This window comes from Lytechinus variegatus, chromosome 18, assembly GCF_018143015.1.
Source record: "Lytechinus variegatus isolate NC3 chromosome 18, Lvar_3.0, whole genome shotgun sequence".
NCBI classification, from domain to species: domain Eukaryota; kingdom Metazoa; phylum Echinodermata; class Echinoidea; order Temnopleuroida; family Toxopneustidae; genus Lytechinus; species Lytechinus variegatus.
The window spans coordinates 5,672,918-5,696,378 of NC_054757.1; the positions used below are offsets into that span (position 1 = coordinate 5,672,918).

The 23,461-nt window shown below is 37.3% G+C and overlaps 1 protein-coding gene across 1 annotated transcript in view; it reads left to right on the forward strand.

The window, feature by feature from the left end:
* Positions 1–23,461, forward strand: part of LOC121431555 (bifunctional heparan sulfate N-deacetylase/N-sulfotransferase 2-like) — a 66,994-nt gene that overhangs the window by 8,992 nt on the left and 34,541 nt on the right. The window contains exon 3 of the mRNA XM_041629071.1: positions 18,162–18,404. Within this exon, the coding sequence (XP_041485005.1) occupies positions 18,162–18,404 (243 nt within the window). The remainder of the gene's footprint in view (positions 1–18,161; positions 18,405–23,461) is intronic.

Genomic DNA, 23,461 nt, shown 5'->3' on the forward strand with positions numbered 1-23,461 from the left:
CCTTGACTTTACGAACCAAAAACGTTCTAACTTCTATCCTTAAACTAAGACGAGGGATCTTTTAGGCTCTAGCTAGGCTACAATTTTTTTTAAATAAAACCAAGAAATTGGGTTGCTCGCATATATCTTTGAAACCAAACCTGTTTTCTGGCAAAATCTAATCTAGCTAATCTAATCTAGCTATGTCTTCGTACTGTACTTAAACGTTAAAGTATATTTCTGTCTGGGCCTGGGATATGGATCTATAAGCTCTCAAGATGCGATGCGCAGGTACTAGTAGGTGCGGTGATTATGCTGTGAAGTGACATCGACACCACGTGCACGGCAATTTCTTTGTCTAAACTCACTCCCTTGTCACATTTTTTTACTCTTTATACATGTTATATATCGTGTGGTAATCCAAGCTCGAGTTTGCGGGAGTGAACAACATATCAGAAGATCGTAGATAAACAAATTTGTGTGGTCTCGATCTCGCGGTGTCGATTGCATAATCGTTGATGGGGTGTGACCATGACGTTCTCTGTGACGGTTGCTTGTTTTTCCTTAGAACGAGTCTAAAATGTTTAGATGTTCATACATGTCGCAAATCAATTTTTCATGATACCCCTTTTATACACAGATAATTTCAATTTTCATTCCTTTAGAATTTCTTCACATATTGTACATCCGACCCTGAATCAATTTTTCATGATACCCCTTTTCATTTCTTTTGAATTTCTTCACATATTGTACATCCGACCCTGAATCAAGAAAACTAAACATAAATGAATTGACGTTCAAGATGATTGAACGCTTGGGTAAAATTAACAGGAAATTTCCCTGTTGGTTGCGGGTTGACCCCCCCAAAAAAAAATGACAAGCAAAAAAAAAAAGAAAAAAGGTCCTCTGTCGCTCGCCCGTTGTTGTTGTTCCACACCCAATTTTAAAGAGACAAAACAAATAATTACGAACCATTAAAAGTTGAATTTTATGTATTTTATATCATCAAGCTTTTGCTTTTAGGGGCACCCTAATCATTTAATCTATACGGTACATTCAAGTATGATTTTGTATATAGTTTTGTTTGTATATTGATTTTTTTAAATGATTGAATAAAATGAATTGAATTGAAAAATTAAATATTTAATTTACATAACATATGGAACGAAGTTTTTCAGGGTGAATTTCCCCCTTTAATTGACAAATGGATATGACCGTGGACCTACCATGATATGATTGAAGTCAAATATGTGCAGGACTCCGGACACTAAATAGGACAAAACGTCTTTGCAGGTATTGGCTCATCGAAAAATGCATGGCTTCAAACTTCAGAAATAACTAAGAATATATGACATTCATTTCAAACAATAACCTAAACAAGGCCTAACATCCGGTGAACTTGTAGTTTAAAAACCCCAAGACAATCTACTTGTCTACAATCAGACCAGGAATTGCAGACGTGGGGCAGGCAGGCAAATCGACAAGCACATACATTTTAAACCTCATAATAGTTCCAATATCCCCGTTTCCACGACACCGTCTATAATAAGCGAACGTATTTTTAAGAGGTAAAAAGAGGGAAAGAGATGAAGGGGAGAGGTGTATGGGAGATGGATTGAAAGGGTGAAGGTGGAGTAAAGCGGGCCAATCTCATTAGCAATCCGTTTATTACATTACTTTCATACATATTTTTTCACAACCAGAATAATTTCATTTTTAATCATCATCCGACTGCATTATTAGTACCTCACATCATTTTGCCATTATTACGGTTGATACCTCGATCACATTATTTTGGAATAGCTACACATGTGGTATGAATAAAAATGCCGTGAACGGCCGCCGTAGAGCAAAATAATGTGACCGAGGTGTATAAAGGAGAATAAACCAAATGCCACGCTTCCCTCAATTTTGCATTTTTTTTGGCAGTTTATAGGCCGTCGTGATTAAAGGGATGCTCCGGGCTGGAGACGTTAATGTATCACTAAAAACAATAAAATTCAAATAGCAAAATGCTGAAAATTTGATCAAAATCCGATGAAAAATAAAATTATTATTAAATATTTGCATTATCCTGGTGAAACAGCTCTAGGCTCGTCTTCATGAATATTCATTAGGTGGGCTGATGACAGTGGCGGATCCAGAGGGGGGCGCCCAGGGCGCGCGCCCCCCCTATTTTCGCCGGATTTTTTTTTTTTTTTTTTTTTTTGATGGTTATATTTACTGGATTGGTACAATGTAGTCAATTTCAAGGGCTAGATCTAGTCAAAACTATATTTTAACTTAAGCTCATGGCCTTTGTGTTCGCACAAATGCACCTCTGTCATACTGTATTGCAATATGTAAATTCCGGAATTCCAGGGCGCGCAAGTCGATTGGTTGGAAAGTTGCACCACTTGTAATCGGGAGTTGCAGTGCAGTGACCAGTGTGAAGATGTTGGATTGGATATCATTTTTTCCCGAAATTTTGTGTTTTTTGTAACATGCGTTTGTCCGTCTTTATGGCAAATACATGTAAATTGTAAGTAACAGATCGCGAGAGAAAGTGTCAACGATGCGAATGATAATGTCTATCCCCGAGATTATTCTTCACTCAAAGATGAAGCCCTATATCGGGCGCCACGTGCGCAGCATTATCATTCTGCCTTGGTCATGTACGTTTTCACTGAAATGTATAGGTCAGACACAGTGGCGTAACTACGGGGGGCACGTGCCCCCCCCATCGGCTGCCCCCCCCCCCCAAAAAAAAAAAAAAAAACGGGGAAAAGGAGAAAAAGAGGGAAAAAGGAAGAGAAACGTAGTGGGGGAAAGAAGAAATTGTTGTTATCATAGTGTTATATTATATAACATACGAAGCATTTTTTCACAACTTTATGAAACATTATTTGCTTAATTGTGTCTTCATTGTTCCTGGTGCTCGCATAGACTTTTTAACGAGATATATAAACCTGCTGTACTAAAGCCTCCCGTTTTCAAATCAATATACAACAAAATAATATATTTCCTCTCAATTAGAGTTATTATTGTTTTAAGTAGTGATATATTCTTATTTTTCATGACTACTGAAAGTTATTGCCCTATTTTAAGGTCTTAATATAAAACATTTCCTGTCCGTGCTAACTTTCGCATTAGTGGATTGGTGAGATTTTTGCTCTTCATGAACTCCTAAAATCAGTCATTAAAATGACAATTTTTCTGATCTGAATATCAAAAAATTTTAACTCGCGTTTCGCGCTCGCATCATTAGGTTAGTGAAATACGTGGGGTCTTAGTGAATTCCTACAAACAAGCCTTGGAATGCCCCTCTTCATGTCTGAATTTCCTAGATTTTTCAGCTCGCGCTTCGCGCTCGCAGTATTTCATTAGTGAGATGCGTATAATAATCATGATTACAATGACTTCAAAATGTGCTCCATGTGTTTAGATGTAATTCTAACAAAATCAGCAAGCGCTTGGCACTCGCATTAGATGACTATGGTGAGATATGTATACTCTGTCTTAATGGATTCGTAACTATAGTCCTTAAAATATCCATGTTTGTGGTCAATATATACAAAAAAATTCAGCTCGCGCTTCGTGCTCGCATCATTTGGTTAGTCAAATACGTAGGGTCTTAGAGAATTCCTACAAACAACCCTTAGAATGCCCCTCTTCAGGTCTATATTTCCTAAATTTTCAGCTCGCGCTTTTGCGCTTGCAGTATTTGATTAGTAAGATGCGTATGATAATCATGATTACATGACTACAAAAGGTGCTTCATGACTGTGTTCAAGTAATTCTAACAAAATCAGCAAAGGATGGCAATAGCATTAGATGACTATGGTGAGATAATTATACTCTTAATGGATTCTAAGATATAATCCTTAAAATTTTCTTGTTTAGGGTCAATATATACAAAAATTTTAGCTCGCGCTTCGCGCTCGCATTGTTTGTTTAGCGAGACAGATAAGTATCATGATTACAAAACAATTTGCTTATGATGTCAATATTTAGCCGTCAATATCAAAAATTTTCAGCTCGCGCTTCGCGCTCGCATTATTTAATCAGTGAGATACATATCCGTTTGATGGCACTGCATGTCCTTAAAATTTCTCTATTAGGTCAGTATACCTGACAACTGAGCGCGCTTCGCGCGCTCCCTAAGTGACCCGAAATTTTTGCTGGTGCCCCCCCAATGCCGTGACCCACGGTACGCCACTGGTCAGACATATTTGTATTTAATGTAAACTAACTTTTACACTTTCTGGTAGATTCAGAGGCATATTATCCAGGGCGCCCCAACTAAGTTTCGCCGAAGCAATCATTCCAACGAATTATCAAGGAGCAAAATTGTATATTCTCAATCACCAGTCGACCCCACTCCGCGTTTGCTGTGTATAGGCAGCTATATGTCAGCGTAAGGAGCGAAGATTTTATGTGATGGGGGGTGGGGGTTGGGGGGGGGGAGAATAAAAATACTTTCGTGCTGGGGAAAAACGTCCCGAGGACACATTGTGTATTGTTAAAAAGTAACTTATAACTTATACAATTATGGACTGGATATCAAAGCTCCTTACATGTATTTTCTAGCATTTTATCATTGACCTTATTTAATTATTTGTGGTATAGTTTTAACAAGTGCTTCGAAAAAATTGATTATCTTATGTTAAAATAAATATAAATACAATTTCATCCTGGCTGGTCATAAGTTAAGATGGCAACGCGATGAGAGACTTTGAACGTAAACAATAAAAATGATGAGAATCCCCTTAAGAAGCATTATATTACTTTGAGGTTGTGCAGAATGACTGGATTATTGAAGATTGAAGATTGAAGATTATTGAAGAGGGAAAAGGTTGATTACCAGAAGATGATGTCGTTTTTTTCTGTAGTTTGTAACAATTTACTGTGCATTTTGGGGAAAAAAGAACCAAATTTTATGCATGTTGCCATACGACTAAACAATTCTTGTTTGAAACACACAATGTAAATACACAAATGACAATAAACAGAATGGATTATCCAGAACTTATCGATTACAAGTCTCAGTTTCGTATCATTAAATTTGACGTTTCAATCACACGATGCAAGCAAGTGAAGAGCCTTTGCCAAATGTATATTTTGAATGACCGCTTATACGGTGTGTGACTGGAAACCAGCTCCTAAATGAGTCAGTATGTGTCTTTTATTCATGAAGTTACAGTGATTTAAGTGTGCATTTTTCTTCTAAAGGTGCTCTCAAAATACGACTTTTGGACATGATTTTTTGAAAAAGTCCTTGCCCCCCTCCCACACCCTCCCCCCGCTCGGTCGCTTCGCTCCCTCCCCCCGCTCGGTCGCTTCGCTCCCTCGCCGCTGGCGCCCCCCCTATTTCAAAATCCTGGATCCGCCCCTGGATGATGCCATATCCCCGCTGTCTTGTTCTTTTGTATTTTATATTATGAAAATTAGATTTATAAATTCAAAAGTTTTCTACCAAGGACTTAAAAAACTAGACTGAAAACTGATTGTGCACATTAGGTTTTTCATGCTGCAACCATAGAGCTAGCTTCATGCTGCAACGGATTTCATAATAATTGAGACACATCATTTACATATTTATGAAAATGAAACAATTATGATTTCGTGTAATGACATAAGAAAAAGGAAATTATGTGACATTATCAGCCCACCCATTGTATATTCATGAAGACATGCCTAGAACTGTTCACCAGAATACCGGGGGGGGGGATAATGCAAATCTTTGACGTTCAATAACTTAGTTATTTGTTATCCGATTCTAATGAAATTTTCAGCATTTTGCTCTGAACTTTATTCTATTCATCTAAATCTAAATATTTGCAGCCTACCAGCGATAAACAGCTAAGCTTTGTACATGATTTTTTTCTAGCGGATGTTGTCCACTATCCAATGGTAGTGACCTCCGCCAAGTATACTTTTAAGGTAATTTACCAGAACTCTACTTGGCTTGAACTCAGGCCCTACGATGGATCATTAATTTCTCGTCTTAACCGGGGACGTGATACCAGGGACGTCCCTGGTTCGACGATGGGGACTGACCAGGCATGCACAGATTCCACAAAAACTGGATATTCTAAGGTAAGAAACAACAAGATACAACACGAAGGCCTATCATGAAAATCATCGGACAGGCCTTTGCAAGGTCACTTTTTATTCTTTCTACATCTTTTTGCCCTAGATTAAAAATTCCATTGCAGGAATGGATCAAAGGAAGGGGGGGCACACCCCTTGATTTTGAAGGAAAAATTATACTCCCATTCGAGTGCAAAACTGCGTTCACTCGGGACGGAGGACGTTGCCCCTCCCTTCTCTCTATGTTGAACTTGTCATTTTTAAGGGATTTTTTTCGGGAGAGGAAAATAAAAATGATCTTTATCTAAAGGACAAGTCCACCACAACAAAAGTTGATACATGTATGAATAAAAAGAGAAAATTTAAACAAGCATAGCACAGAAAATTTCATCGAAATCGGATGTAGAAAGAAAGTTGTGGCATTTTATAGTTCCACTTAATTTTACGAAACAATTATCTTGGTCGATATGCAAATGAGAAGACTGATGACGTCATCCACTCACTATTTTTGTATATCATTGTATGAAATTTGAAATATTTTAGTTTTCCTTGTCAACTGAAACAATCAATTCCTCTCTGAAGATGTGGAGTTGGCATTGTTAATACTATATGGTTGGTCCTTATTGTCAAATCTGTTTTAAAATAAAATATTGTATAATTCAAGCAAAAAACAATGATGAACATCATCGACTGTCTCATTTGTATGTTACTGAGTTGTGCAAGATCACTTTTTCATGTTTTTTTTGTGACAAACAAGCGAAACTTGAAAATGACATAACTTATTCAACATATATTTTGATGAAATTTTCAGCGTTTTCCTAGTTTGATTTTTCTATATTTATTCAAATCAACAATTTTCTTGGGTGGTCTTGACCTTAAACATCTATTGCAGTACCCTCTTCAAAATCCTCTAACCGTACCTGCGTTGCCCGCATAATAGGTTAGAATACTTTAATCGGGTATAGCCCGCCGGTATGACCGCTAGTCATAATGCCCCGCTGCATGGCCAAAAGGTCAGCTATTCATAACGTGTAAGTTACTTTATAACCCAATTTTTGCTAGCCAAAAAGGGAAAGTGGGTCATAGTAATAAGGTCTGATATTCATCATGCAAAATGAATCATTTATAATCGACCATGAGGGCCACCACTCTTAAGAATAATCAATAAAGAGGGTCACTGCTCATAATACTAAAAGAGGGGCGCTAAGGAATTTTTATTTAGGCCAACTAATTCGTCAAATTACCAACTCGTCTAATATAATTTTTTCTACCATCAGTTCGTCCAATATCCGCATGGTATAATTGCCATTTCGTCTAATAACCAGTTGGTCCAAAAGCCATTCAGTCTTTATACCAATTGGTCTAAAGTGTTTATTGGGCCAAACGAATGGAAATCAAACGAGTATTATACCAACTGGTCATGAGACGCAGTGGTGATTATAGATGACGAAGTGTTGATAGCAACATAATCGTTATTTGACCTATATAGGCCTAATGGTTGTTGGAAGTAATGTTAATGGACTTGAGTAGATGTGTTGGCAGTGGACGAATCGGCAATTTACTTTTTTTTATTTACCTCCTTTGAAAACTCGATTTCATGACCTGACAAACCGGACATTCTAAACACTTAGTTTTGGTCGTAAATTCTTATTCACATCTAATATTTATGAGTGGAAATCGTGTGCTATTTTCAAAGGTTTAGACCCCAAAACAGGAACATTCTATATACTTACTGTAAAATATGAATAGGATTGCTATCTTGATGCAAGTGGGAAGCCTATAAGCTGACTTTTTTAAAATGTCATATGAAAATTTGAGAGTTTAAGCGCCTTTAGATAAGGAACACACTGAGTAATCCCCCTCCTCCCAAAATATGCTCAAATAAATAATGCGAGCGCGAAGACCTTTTTCGAAATTATATAAAAAAACATGTTCAAAGGAAAAAGATATGATGCGAATTCTTTATGGATTGAATTCAAGCTTACTATGATTATTTATTTGGAAAGTTTATGTAAACAAAAAGCAAGTTCGGAATTTTGAAAAAAATGTGATATTCAAAAAATTATTGCATTATTGAATTGAATTTTAAAAAAATTGTTTTATGATATTATTCACATGTTATTGTGAATAGATACCTCGATTAAGAGGATAAAAAAACTTAGACCTTTTGAGATATCTTATTTGGGGGAAATATAAATATAGTTTAAAGGGATGGTCCTAGTTGAACATATTTTTATCGCAATACATAGAGTAGAATTCACTGATCAAAATGCTGAAAATTTCATCAAAATCGGATAACAAATAATTAAGTTATAGATTTTAGCAATATTTTGAAAACAGTCCTCACGAATACTCATCAGGTGGGCTGATGATGTCACATCTTCACTTTCCGTTTTCTTATGTTATTACATAAAATCATATATTTTTTCATCATGTCATACTTGTGTGAATATGTCTCCCTTATAATTAAATAAATTGCAGCAATAAATATATAATGCACTAAATCAGTTGTCAAACCAATTTTTCTAGTTCTTGGAGGAAAAAACTTGAATAAACCTAATTTCATATAATAAAATACAAAAGAACATGTGGAGATGTGACATCATCAGCCCACATAATGAACATTCATGACGACTGTTTTCACAAAATATGCTAAACTTTAAAATTCAATAACTTTGTTGTTATCCGATTTTGATGAAATTTTCGGCATTTTGCTCAGTGAATTTTAATCTATTTATTATGATATACATACTTTTAGCCCGGACCATTCCTTTAATAGCAATACGACCCCCTACTTTTGCGACTAGCGACCCTTCGATCTAATGGGGACGGAGGAAGGCCTGCGTTATCATACCGCCCCCCCCCCCATTATAATTTACCGTCGATCGTGAATCATTTATTTATATATAAACTAATAGATCATGATGATGTTCATGATCGCGCGCTCCAAGCTTCTAGATTTTGCCCTTTATATGCCATCTTGCCCCCTAAAACGTACGTGAATTTTACAAATCTCACCCCAGCCCCCAATCGGATACGTTTACTTACTTTATCAATGCCAATCTGATCCTTCGTCAGGCCTTCAGACCAACGATCCTTTGTCTACGGGGATTAGTTATCAATGATCCATCGTAGGCATGGTAGGGTCTTAGTGAAGACCAATATTGGATGGTGTAATAATGGCAACAATGATAATGGTATGAAATGAGATCTCACAAAAATCGAAAATAAAATAAAATCAATAACAAGCATACAAGTAAAGATAGGGCCTAAATACGGCAGCATGGAAGACAATTATGTTTCATATTAAGCATTCAATATATCAGCGATAATGTTAGTATTATAGCGGGGTTGCCCTTAATTTTAATTTTACATCTGTTAAAATTACAACTGAACCATTTGGCATATTTTCCAAGTATATGCAAAATAGGAGTGACGATGTAGATGGACTGTTTGTGCAGCATTCCTGATTAATGGAATATCAATTCAAAATCATTTTTATTCACATGCAAAAAGGCAAACATGAATAAGGTGCAAACATTTGACATAAAAGAGGCAAAATGTGTATAGAGTAAACGGGAAGTCTAAGAAAATAAATTATTGATCAAGTAGGAAGCATCCAAGGCGATTTTTTTTATGTCATTATGAAATAAGGAACATTGAGAAACTCCCCTTCCCAAAAATAATAATACTAGGTTCAAATAAATAATGCGAGCGCGAAGCGCTTAAGCACGAGCAGAATGCACAAATTAGTGTCAGTTTGTAGGGGTAATAAAACTTGCATTTAGCGAGTTCAATGAATGTTAAGAAGCGAATAAAGGGCGAATATTATATAACAAAGGTCTTATATAATGAAATGGCACATCTTGGTCATTGCAAAACTAGGAATGTAGTGTACGAGGGTAACAAAAATAGAATACATGATTAAATTTAGGGCGAATTCATGCAGGCCATGCCCAAATCGTGCATGGGCACTAAAATCAAACCCCTAGCTCCATCTATATCTCTACGTACGTCTGTGCACTTCTGTACTACTATAGCATGCACGTACACGGTGTGTACATTCTAATACGCGCATACGATTTCACCTAATTAGTATTCATATTTTCTATTTATAGATAGAGCGCGTATACACAGCTTCGCATGCTTGATGCATACCAGATATACACACACGATACACTCGATAGAAAAAACACTATACGTGTAATACATACTAGTAATATTGCATGTGGAGCACACTCGAGTACTCGCAGGGGTCAAGTTGTCGTTGATACTCGATCTCACGTACCCCCCCCCTCATTATGATCACTCGGGTTTTATCGCCTTTTGAATATTATTTCAAAGTTTTAGATTCATTTGACAGAATATGATCAATTCTATGACTGACTTTACGACGTATTTCGGACACAACGGAATGGGTATCCCCCCGGCTGCTGCTGTCATATTTGAGTGACGCTTTGTTACTTTTGTTTCATTTGCATGCATTTCTTCGATATGATTTAATATTTTGTTAAAATGTTTGCTATGCTTAATATTTATGGTCTGACCGATCGGCCGAATAGTCCGAAATGTTGATTATATATAGATGGATATTAACAATTTTGCGTCGATATATATACACACCCCAGCCGTACTCCAACTAGCTGAAAATGTATTAAAGAGAGAGAGAGGGGGGGGGGGGTATATAGAGTGACTGTGCAATATCTTGCGTTTTCTAGGAACATTTCTCAATTTTCCTCCTCTCTTTCTTACTATCCTTTTGTTCTCATTTCTTTCTTCTTTATTCTCCTTAATTTCCTTCGTTGTTTTCTTTTTCTATCCCTTTCAACTTTTTAAACTCGTTTTCTCGTCTCCCTATATTTCTCCGAATCGACCTCTTTCTGCCTATTCGTTATCGTTCCTTCCTTTTCTTTCTCTTCTCCCCCTTTCCAGATTTCTCATCCTTCTTTTTCTATCCCACTTCTTCCCTTTCCTATGTGTCTATCCATTATCCAAATTTACTATGAACTATCTCGTTTGACCATTGATCGTAAACCATTCATATACCCAGTTGTTGCTTATCCGGAAGGGTTGTGTCCGGACGATCAATTTTAGAATGTCATTTGGAAAAATTTACAAGCGAAGTTTCATCAATTTTTAGTACAAAATGTTAGGAAATATTATAAGTAACAAAATAGATAATGATTACAAGTAATGAATTCATATTTTTAGTGTAATCCACAGACAAAAAAGAAGGCTTCGAAAAGATAAAGTGTCCGGACACCCGACCCCCCATCCTACCTCATAATAGTCTGCTTTTTTATAAAGAAACACGGTTCATGTTGTTTGCCCCACCTCCCCTCCCCTCCTGTTTCCTGTGAGTATTTTGTCAATTTTCGGAATATATAATCACCGTCATGCAGGTCCTTAGATATTCTATGTACATCAATTTGTATTTTCCCCCTTCCCTGTTTCTTCATATCCCTTTTCCCCCTTATTAGTACGGCTTCCCTGGTCTTCTATCATTTCATCATATGGTAATACGTATTTCCCACTATAAGTCTTTCAGTATTTATTTGATATATAAATGTGATTTTAATTGTACAATATCTAATTTATATTCCTAATAATCATTATAATCCAACTGTTATGGTTGCAATGAGTTAATAATTCAATTGAAATTCCAAATGAATTATAGGAAAATACATGCAGCAGGCTGAAAAGAACAACATTTACATACGGAATTAAAGAAAATAAGAAAATCGAATGATGATGATGAAGTCATGGAAGGGGGGAGAGGAGTGCGGGTGCTGTTGTGTATTATTTGATTTTTTTATACACAACTCTCCCTGGTAAGTATAAAGTGAAAGAAATGTGACATTTCGAAAGTCAAATTTACTTCAGCAGCCCCAGTAAAAAAAAATCGTTCCCAGGGCCCTGGGAAGAGTAAACCATGTCTGCAATCTTTGAGAAAAGTTGAAAGTAATATAAAATAATATCATTTTTAAGGCATTCCAATTAACAAAATAAAAGAAAACATGACTGAAACTACACACTAGCACAAATGATCGAAAAATTTGCTGAACAAAATAATGTAAATCAATTATACTAGGCGTTTAAAATGAATGATATAGGCCTAAAACACACGCATGTGAAAAAAGCAGAAAAAACAAAACATGAAGGTGAAAATTGAAACGATGAAAAACTGAGTATGAGTGAAGAATAAACTATCTCTCTGCATACGAATTATGAGAGAATATTAAAGTAAAATTAAACAATTTAATTTAAAGCAATTCCAAAATAATGATCGAAAAACGGTACTTGAAATGAGAAAAAAATACTGAAAATGAAAAACAAAGACCTACCTTGTGAATGAAAGAAAAAAACACATGCATCGGAAAAGAAAAATAAATTTGCAAATACATTTCTGGGAAATATAGGAGAGGGAATAGTGTTCTATACCAGCGGATTCTGAAAAATGATTAAAGAAAAATAAGATACTTCGGTTAAGGATTTCTAAATTAACGATATAAAAAGGAAAGAAAAATACTGAATACCGTAATGTAAACAGACATTGGTTCATCCAATCGTAATATTTCTTCAAGATCAATACATTCAAAATAAAGGTATACCCAGTGGTTGCGTGTCCGGACAGGTTGGGTGTCAGGACACGTGACTTTTACTTCCAATTTTGAAAAGTTTACAAGCAATGTCTTTGATTTTTTTAAACACAGAGTGTAAGAAAATAATATGGAGAACAAACATTTATGGAGATAAGCACTACTCAACCTATATTTTTGGCTTATTCTTTAGATAAAAAAACAAGTCTTCAGTTTTGTCAGGTGTTCGGACACCCAACCTCCCATCCTAAAGCAAATCATATTGGGTGAAGGAATTGACATTACGTTAAGAAACATCGTATAATATTCAAGATATGCGAATCTTAACATAATCATAAACAAAAATATCATTGCTATAATAAAACACAAATATGATATTCAATGTTCGGGAAAGAAAATAGCTGAGTGGAAACGAAATTCTATACATGAATAAAATAAAAAAGAAAATAACAATGCAAACAAATCACGTATGGTACTTATATTATATATTTATCAGGTAATATGCAGAAAATAACAGAAAGATCAGACAAATATACAAGTAGTATTTATGTTTGGGGAGTAAAGGATAATACGAGCAAATCAATTTCATATCGAAAACGATACACTATTCACGAAAATGTTTCAAATCAAAATGGCTAAAGTCGATAGAGCGAGCGCACATTTTACTTTGACGCGCGCACATCCAACAAGGGCCGGCGATGCAGATTCAGGATCCTGCGGGAAGACGCTTGTTAAGGCCCTAAACCGCAAATTGCACCTAAACCGCAAATTGCCGCCTAAGGATGTAGAATATTAACAAGGACCGTGCGCGCGTCAGAGGCGTGAACACAGAGGGCGGCAAACATAAATCGCAGAAGGATAGCGGTTGAAGAGTGAGGAATTAGAACTAGGGCGCTGATCTCATTTTTATGAGAAATGTTGTTGTTGATACACGTATTTATTTATTTATTTATTTGTTTACAGTTTGCTGATAGTATTCAAGTTCAGAGAAATAAAAGCAAGTAGCAAAAGAATAGGTATTGATGCGTTCTTGTTCTTTTATATCAATTTCCCTGTCCACCCCTTTCTCTCTATTCTCATCCTATAACACATACATTCAATCACACATACATAAACACAAACACACAAACAGGTACACACCCAGACAGACAGACAGACACACACACACACCATCATTTTGACAAAGTATCAGACAACTATAACTTGAAAACAACAAACTTCGGTGACATATTATAATAGGCATTACGTGAATTACATGTTTCACACAACTAAAAAAGAAAAGGAAAAACAAAGATAGAAGAACAATGAATTCATGTTAAAAGATTTAATCACGAATGCTTAAAGGACGAACGTGTAGCTTTAAAACTCTTTAAAACCCACTGTAATATAAATATCCAAACATCAATACTGACAAGTGATTTTCTCACCCTGAAATTATTAACAAGAGCCCCAGGGGGCTTAACCCTCACCTGAGCTGACGGATATTCAGCTGATGCAAGCTCCCTTGGTGCAACTAGGAGCATGGCATCAATTAGAACTGTGAAATCCTACTGGACCTAAATTGAACTTGGGTCCACAGGGCCCAATGGCAAGACCCTCTGAAGTGCCATGATCAATTTTTATTCGTTAGCTTACAAGCACATGTATATTTTTGCATTGCAAACATATAAGAATCATATCTACAAAGTTGGGATAAAACTGGAACATGAATTTCAAAGAACAAAACAAATTATATTTACCGTTGGAGCACCCCACCCCCCCCCCCCTTACCCCAGAGGGGGCCATCCCAGGTATTTTCAGGAATAATTTCCATTCTTCACTTATGAAGGTATTTGGACACAATAAACTTACTCCTATACTTCTGGATTAGACATGTTAGAAGTTAGACATTTACAGAGTCTTGCCCCTTTGGGCTCTCCCACCCCTCCCCCCAGGGTCCCCGCGAGGGCCATATTTACAATGTGAATATTATCTGTGCATCCCCTATTCATGAGCACAATTCCAGTATCAATATGGGATAAAATTTGACCATCTATTTTGAAAAAGAAGAAAAAAAATAGGATTTTCCTTAAAGTGCCCCACCCCCAAATTTTAAGCCCCCACAGGGCCCCAAGGGGGCCACCCCTGGAACTGGCATGAACAACTTTTGTTCTTCACCTATTAAGGTGTCTACACACCAAACAACTTGACTGTTCTACTTCTGGATCTGAAGAAGAAGATTTCTGAAATTTACAGGGTTTCCCCTTGGGGGCCCTCCCCCAGGGCCCCCATGGGGGCTACAGGTATCCCTTGAACAACTTTGTGTCCCCTACACCTAAGCATAATTCCTACCAGGTTTGAATGATATCTGACCATCCATTTTGAAACAAGAAAAACATATGTTTTTTCCCTGAAGTGCCCCACCCCCGACTTTTAAGCCCCAACAGGGCCCCAAGGGGGGCACCCCAGGAACTGGCATGAACAACTTTATTCTTCGCCTATTAAGGTATCTACACACAAAACAACTTGACTGTTCTACTTCTGGATCTGGAGAAGAGGATTTTTGAAATTTACAGTGTTTTCTCCCTTGGGGGCCCTCCCCCAGGGCCCCCATGGGGGCTACAGGTATCCCTTGAACAACTTTGCATCCCCTACGCATAGGAATGATTCCTACCAAGTTTGGTCAAGATTGGACCAGCCGTTCTGGAGAAGAAGATGAAAATGTAAGAGTGCAAAGAGTGCATTGCTATTGAGTAAACAAGACTAAACTTTTTTTCTACAAGCTTAGGCGGCGATTTGCGGTTTAGGTGCAATTTGCGGTTTAGGGCCTTAACAGACGCTAGCGTCTTCCCGCGGCGCGCCGCTCGAGAGAATCTGAGAAGACAGAATCAGCTTCCCGCAGGATCCTGCACCACTTTTTGTGATACGCGCAAACTGATAGCGCGCAATCAGGATCAAGCGGGATGGCTGCAGGATCCTGCGGGATCCCGGCCATGATAGTTTGGACGCCGTCCCTAAACACGGTATGAATCACCAGTATGGTCAGTTGGCCAGTGGCCAAGTGTGGTTTATAAAATTTCATCTGCATGTACATGTAGGAATGACCTTCCATCTTTGATGACCATCTGGCAGTAAGATTGAAGATTATATTATTAATAATTTGTATATGAAGATGTACATGTACATGTAGGCCTACATCATAAATGTACATACAACATCATGCACATTTTTGTTACCATTAACTAAGTTTACGTGAGATAGTGCCTTGTAGGGTGGGAGCACACCAATTGAAGATGGCTTTGTGCAGGATATTGGAGTGAGGAAATGATGATTTGCATCGTGCATCCTGCGCTTCAGTCAGTCGTAAGACCTACTTTTCATTCTGGGCTGATTGAGCTTCAAAGCAAAGAGAAAGCTGTTAGCTAGCTAAGAAAGAAAGGACAATGAGAACAAGGAGAGGTATCCGACACAATTGGCTTTCCATGTGGATGTTTTTAAAAAAGACACTGCCTCTATCAAATATCAATTTCAGAATTTATTATTGCTGTGAGTATTTGGTTTAATATGTCCAGTATGTCTTCACAGGGACAAACTATATGTAGGCCTATTGCATAGATTTGCTATAGGCCTACTAGGTGGGCATCTAAACATTTTCATGGAAAGTCCATTTCAAATTGAGAACAAGTATATTTCATTGTAAATCACATTCCTAAAAATTTGCAGTTAAACTTATTATGAAATCCTTTGTTTATGAAATAAAGTACACCTGTACATATGTACCTTTTCTCACACAGGGACCTTGGAAGCATTTTATGAAAGGACTTATTGGACATTTTACTCAACAAGTTCAGTTTTATCCGACAGTTACCAAAGGAACGGAAACAAAATTACAAAGGGGCTCGGGGCGAAATTGCCCCCGAAATGCCCTACAGAGCCCTGGAAAACTATAAAAGAGCCCCTAAAATTCATGTAAATGTACTGTAGGGTCCAATGTAAACTTTGACAATGTGGCAAATTAGTAGCCCCAGAGAAACAATAATTATTTTTTTCCCTGCATAGGAATCATGCTTCTCAGCCAATCGAAATCAACGAAAGTTGTCAGAATTGACAACATTTCAGATGAAAATTGTGACGACATGCTCTCCTGGAGGGTAGTAATTTAGGATAGCATGCCATCGATAAACTAATATCCAAGGTCCAAACTACATTAGTGGAATTCAGCCTCCATAATAAAAAAACTTTGCTTGGTGATATGTCCGGCAATTTCTGACAAGCTTTTAGGGTGTTGACCAGGGAATTCTTGGTTGATAAAATAGGCATATACATGTAGATTTAGTGGCTACAGTTGCATCGTTTTGAATAATGAACACTGTTCGGGGTTTCAAAAGGAGGTTGGAGGCAGGGTGGATCGATAATGAGAAAATAAATTTGACAGTTTTGACTACATCATACATGTACATGTATGACAGTATTTCTGAAATGTAATTTGTCTACAGGCCTCCTTACTTTGAAAATCTATACTGTAAGTGTAAATGCTGTTTTAGCTAAAATAGTAATGTTGCTATGTCTGGCAAACCTCACAAATTAGTATGTCAGTGGATCCTTGGGTGAAAAATTATGCATTTCAATTGCTGTACATGTAGTTGTGTTATCAAAGAGTGTTTTATATAGGGACAGAAAACAAGGTTCCGGGATGGGAGGGGGGGAGGAGTAAAGGAAAAATAAAGTTGGCAATGTTGAGCAGCACTGTGACAATGTTTCCGAAATGTGATTTGTCTCCCTGCTGTGTATGAGTAATTATATCGAGGCAACTGAAGGCCTCAAGGAACTACTGTATTAACTGTCATTTTTTTCTACATGATCATGTCCCAGTTTGGAACCTGGCTTCCAGGATCTTTGACTGACTTAAAACAATATTTTTGCTGCACAGGTTGTCATCAACTGAATTTCTTGCGTGCAGTATGTAAATAACAAAGCCTTCCTTCATTTGAGAAACTATTCTATAGAGAGAGCCTATACATACTGGCTCAAGACAGACTTGGTTAAACAAATATACATGTAACAGGAAAAACGATCTAAAGTTAATACCTGATTACCAGCATATCACCTTGGAAATGTTATTGGGGTAGGGATTACGTGTGAAACTTTCAAACCATATTCTGAAAAAGAATAAGATAAGATAAATAAACAAGTGAATGAATAAAAAAAATACAATGTACTTGAAACTAACAGTAGTAGCATAGATACAGTAGTCACAACAAAAATTTCACCTCCATGGTTTATCTTTATAACTTTTATTGGTATGCTTTCACCCACAATGGATCAAGAAAAGTTTCTTTATTTCGCAAGTGGTACATGTATGCTTGAATTAATTTCTGAGATCTGCTACCATGTACTGCAGATTCAATTGTGAATGAGGCATTCCATTTGTGTGGGTTTTTTTTGCCCCCTCCAATGTGTCATGACTATATGAAGTTACTTTTTAAAATTAATGTTCGTCATCACCTATTGTATTCTCTCTGATCCTCACAGAACATGATCAAGGTCCAAGGGGAGTTGCAGGAGCTTGTCAAAGGTTTCCGATTCAACCTGGGCTTCTCCGGCAAGTACTACCAGCATGGAGACGAGGAGGAGAACGCGGGAGACCGCAAGCTCCTGGAGGAGGCCAAGCACTTCTGGTGGTTCCCTCATATGTGGGATCACATGCAGCCCCATCTCATCAAGACCAAGGCCAAGCTGAAGGATCTGATGCTGCAGAACAAACAGTTTGCTGTGGTAAGTCTTGCAAGGAATTTGTGGTGGCAGAGTGGTGTAGTGGTAATGATGCTTGCCTTTCATTGAGTGGGGCATGGGTTCATTAAACCCCACCTTGAGAACAGGGCTCAGCTGGAAGACCTGATGCTGCAGAACAGTTTGCAGTGGTAAGTCTTGCGCTTATCTGTGTTAGTGATCTTCAGTGTGAACATTTTTCAGCGTAGATTTCAAGATTTCACAAAGTTCAGTTTATGTACATGTAACTGTACCAGATCTAGATCCTTGATGATATACTGGCAATTAAGCCTTGTTTTACAGACTTTCTCATGAAATCAGTGTTTACTGAAACTACTGGCATTTCTCCTTAAGATATCTACATGTACAGTACATGTAGGCCTACAGTCAAAGTTTTGACACCTGTTCTACATGTAAATAAAACATAAAATGAAAATTATGTTTTTATTTCGTTTGAATTAACTTAATGTACACATAGGTGTAGCACCTACAAGTCCAAATAAGGCAGTTTGATATTCAAATTGAATGAAAGTAATCCTACGGGGAAATTACAATGACGAAAAAAGATTTTGTTGAATGCATAACCCTTTAAGACTTTAAGAAATTGTTTACATGTGGTATATGTTTGAAGTTATCCCCCTTCCTCTAGAGTTTGATCTGTACAGGGGACCTGTCTGTGGTTAATGGAGTGACTAAGACAAGATAAAAGGCATTATTCATTTCCCATCAACTACGGATCCAGTCCATGATTTATGACTCATTTCTCCTTCGCTTAGACATCGAAAGACACCATACAGTCACATCCATCATCCCCCCTCTCCTCCCCCAATGCGCACTCTCCTTTCGACTTCTTGTAGCCAGCAAAGGGGGTGAGTGGGGGAGAAGTAGATCGTTATTGATTGTAATCAATCAATCTTTATGTCAGTATTATTAGGAACACAAATCAAAATGCCAACAGACAACACATTGTGTGTGTGAAAACATTAAAAAAAGCAGTTTATCATTTTCTATAAATGCATATTTGACAGTATTTCATGTATGTGTTTTGAATGATATGCATGTATTTTCCCAACCTCCCCCCCATCCCCCCAAAAAAATGCTTTAAACAGTGTATCTTTTCACAAATCAAAATGCCATCACATAACAGAGTCACTACATGAGATCATTCTTTAAAAAAATATTAATTTCTCCTCCATTTCATCTCATAATGCATCTTTTTAGCGTTTTAAGTACATGTTGGCCTATATATGCTTTTAATGATGTTTATTTTTAATGACTGATAAGAAATCGCTCAAGCATGATCATGTTTCGAACTGGCCCTGGTTTAAAGTTGTGGTTTAACTATGGAGAGTCAATTGGGCACGAATCCCTCACAGTACACATCCAATTTGTGGAAGAGCTGTGGTGTAGTGGTTCTGACTCTCGCCTTGTACACAGAGGGTCGTGTGTTAGAATCCCACCGCGGTCTAGCGTCCTTTGGCAAGGCGTTAATCCACACTTTGCCACTCTCGACCCAGGTGCTAAATGTGTACCCGGTAGGATGCGAAAGATATTGTATCTTTGATTTTGCCAGCGCCATGATGTGGCTGCGACGAATGCAAGGAATGCTCCCCAGGGAGTGGAAATTGTGCACTTTTCGTGCTTGATTGAAATGAACCCAATGACTGGGGTAATAATATGCTGTAACACGCTTTGGGCCATTCTTGGAAAAGCGCTTTATAAAACTTTGCTATTATGTCATACCGAGGTTTTACCTGACTGATAAGAAAGCACGAATGCCTGTGAGCAAGCAACCAGGGGAGCGACGGCTTAAAGTCCTCTCCGAGGGACCTGGTAATAAGGATAAATGCCTTACCAAAGGGCACTAGCGCATTACTTGGGAATCGAACCCGGGTCACCGGAATCCGAAACACCCGCTCTACCGACTGAGCTATTATTAATTTATTAACTCATATGGCACCCGAATTGCTCATAATTGTCTGGGAATTCATGTTAAATAAAGTATTTTGAAGCATTTTCCCTCATAATGATAGCAAAAGGAAATGAAATAGTAAACATAAGAAATACGCATACAATATAATTTTTTTTATTATTTTTGGCTCCCCATAATTTCAGCACAGAGTTTAGACCGTGGTCAAGTAAAACCTGACTTCAGAATATGGGCCTATGACTATCTACGGTATTTAAAATTGCAATTCCAGGGTTAAAAAGGCTGACTTGAGCGCATCCTGCTATTAAACATCCAAAGCCACAACATACATTGTACACCTGCTGTACGTGTAGATCGATTGCCTATCCCACCCCTATGCGTATGCACGTCTGTTATTCTCCCATTGGGTGGGGTTCAGAAAGTAGATTCAATATAAATCTTTTGGATGGTGAGTGCAGTGTATTATTGAGTTATTATGCATTCCAGAAACAGGCAGGCGGGAACGCTTTGGTTTCCCCTAGGGCTAGCATGGTTTATCAAGAATATCCTAATATTAATTCCATCAAGCTTAGCTTCTGTTGATGTCATCGGGCCTGCTTCTCAGCCTGCTTGCTACAAGTGCCGCAATACATACAGGTATAGCCCCATACTGAATGACAGCATACATGTTTATAAGATGGAGATGAGGGAGTTACATGGAGAGAGAGAAATATCAAAAGGGGTTCTCCGGGCTGAAAATATTTATATCTAAATGAATAGAGTAAAATTCACAGAGCTAGATGCTGAAAATTTCATCAAAAATCGGATGAAAAGTAACAAATTTATTGAATTTGAAAATTTAGCAATATTTTGTGAAAATAGTTATAAGCACATCATGAATATTCATTAGGTGGGCTGATGATGTCACATTCCCACTTTCCTTTTTCTTTTGTTATTACATGAAATCATAATTGTCTCATTTTTTTTATACACTGTACAGTGTACATGGGTGAATAATGTGTGTCCTTTATAATGAAATAAATTGCAGCAATGAATATCTACTGCACAATCAGTCGTCAATCCATTTTTTTTTCAGTACTTGGTAGAAAAAATTTGAATAAACCTACAGTCTGGTAATTTCATATAAAAATACAAAACAAGTGGGGATATGACATCATCAAGTTGCTCATTGAATATTCATAAAGACATTCCTAAAAATGTTTCACCGGAATAATACATATCTTGAGAGTGCCATAACTTTGTTATTCCTTGTCCGATTTTGAACAAACTTTCAGTGTTTTGTTTGTCTGATTTTTCTTTATCTGTTTTAATCATATTCTTCTCAGCCAAGAGCATCCCTTTAAGGGGGCACTGGCAATAATAAACTAATCAATTTATGTAGCCAGGAGACAAAGTAACAACAGATCAAAGAACAAATAATCTATACGAAGCAGAAGAAAAAAAAATATGCTGCATGTATCATTATAACATGTCATATTCAAAATCATCTATGGACCCCTATGAAAAACAGCATTTGCTGATAGGGCGTTCTATCCCACGAGTGGTTAATAAATAAATAAAATGAAATAAATAAAAAAATATATTTGTTTGTGAAAGAGGTTGATTGGACAAGAACTTGAAATATGTAACAGTTGTACGATGCTCTTTGGAGGAAATTTGGCACAATTCTTTAAATTGTATTTATCTCTATTTTTGTGGACAAGCTGGATGATTTTTTAATACAATTAAACTACAAATTATAAGGATTGTGTACCTCTCAGAATTAATTTTTAATTCTCGTCTTTCAAATTTTAGCAATATTTTCATATTGATTGAATGGAATTGAAGGAAATGATGGCTAACAGTTCAGTCATGTCTGAAAAAATAATGTGGCTTTTGAAATTAATGGGGGAAAATGACATAACATATAAATAATTACTGATGAATAGTCTATTCGATTCTTTTTTTCCTGACTAAACAGTATAGCAGCTACATACAAAGGCCTATCTGGCCTTTATCTTTTATTTCACATATGGTTTTGTGTATATTTCTAAAACACTGGCGATGTTCTCCACATGAACAACAGTCGACTGCAGTGGTATTAATAACATGATTTAAAGCCTCCAAGGCAGCATGATCAGCCAGCCACCACTCGGTGCCTTCCCAGAACGGAAGTACTTGCGTTCTCTCCCGTTTAATTCCCTGAATGTTCTTCTGTAATAAACCTGTGTAACTGAACCTCAGAAGAGGTGTAATCTAAGACCCTTTCCTATTGTTGAGCTGGTAACCCGATGGAAATCTCAGAACCAGCAGGCCAGATGAAGAGACACTATGCTAGTCTTCCATAAAATTTGGCTTCAATCAGTAATTTTGTTCTGAATGGTTGTATTTGTCATATATATATTTTAGGAGAACAAACTTCCCAAAATCAGTGCATTTGATGAAAGATGAAGCAAAATCAAAGAAAATTATGAAAGGTGGAAGTCAAATTCATGCAAATAATTTTTATAAAGTACAGTACAGAGGACTAAAGGCCCATTTGGAAGGGAACTCATGTTTATTAGGGAATTAGATGAAACAAACCAACTAATGATCTCAGGCTAAACATAAGGTGGTTTCAGACCGCCTCGAAGTTCGCCAGTTCCAGGTATTCTCTGATCGGGAAATTTACCCCGATCAGAAAATACCAGGTATTTTGGTAGTGTGAAAGCAAACTACGCGTAATTTCCCCAAAAGAAAATACCCTCTAAATAGTAGGTACTTGGCGAAATTACGAGAACTTTCGTAGGGATTTTTCCAAGGTCGCAGGTATTTTGGCAATGTGAAAGCAAATTACGGGAACTTTTATCCCACCGTGTTGTTGGGCGCAGCGGCGTGGGTGGCTGCTGGGCTAGTGATTTTGAATCTCGCGCCTTGACTGTTTATCAGACCATACTGCGCATGCTCGTAACTTCGGGAACTTATCCCGAAGGATGTGTTTCGGGGCGGTGTGAATGCAGGAATAATTACATGTAACATGTATTTTTTAGCCTTAAAAAGTTCTCGTGATTTAACGGGGATTCTTGTGATCGAGGCGGTTTGAAACCACCTATATTTAGTTCTTGAGAATGAATGAATTTGTGTGGTCAGTGGTCATGTGACTTTGCAGCAAAAT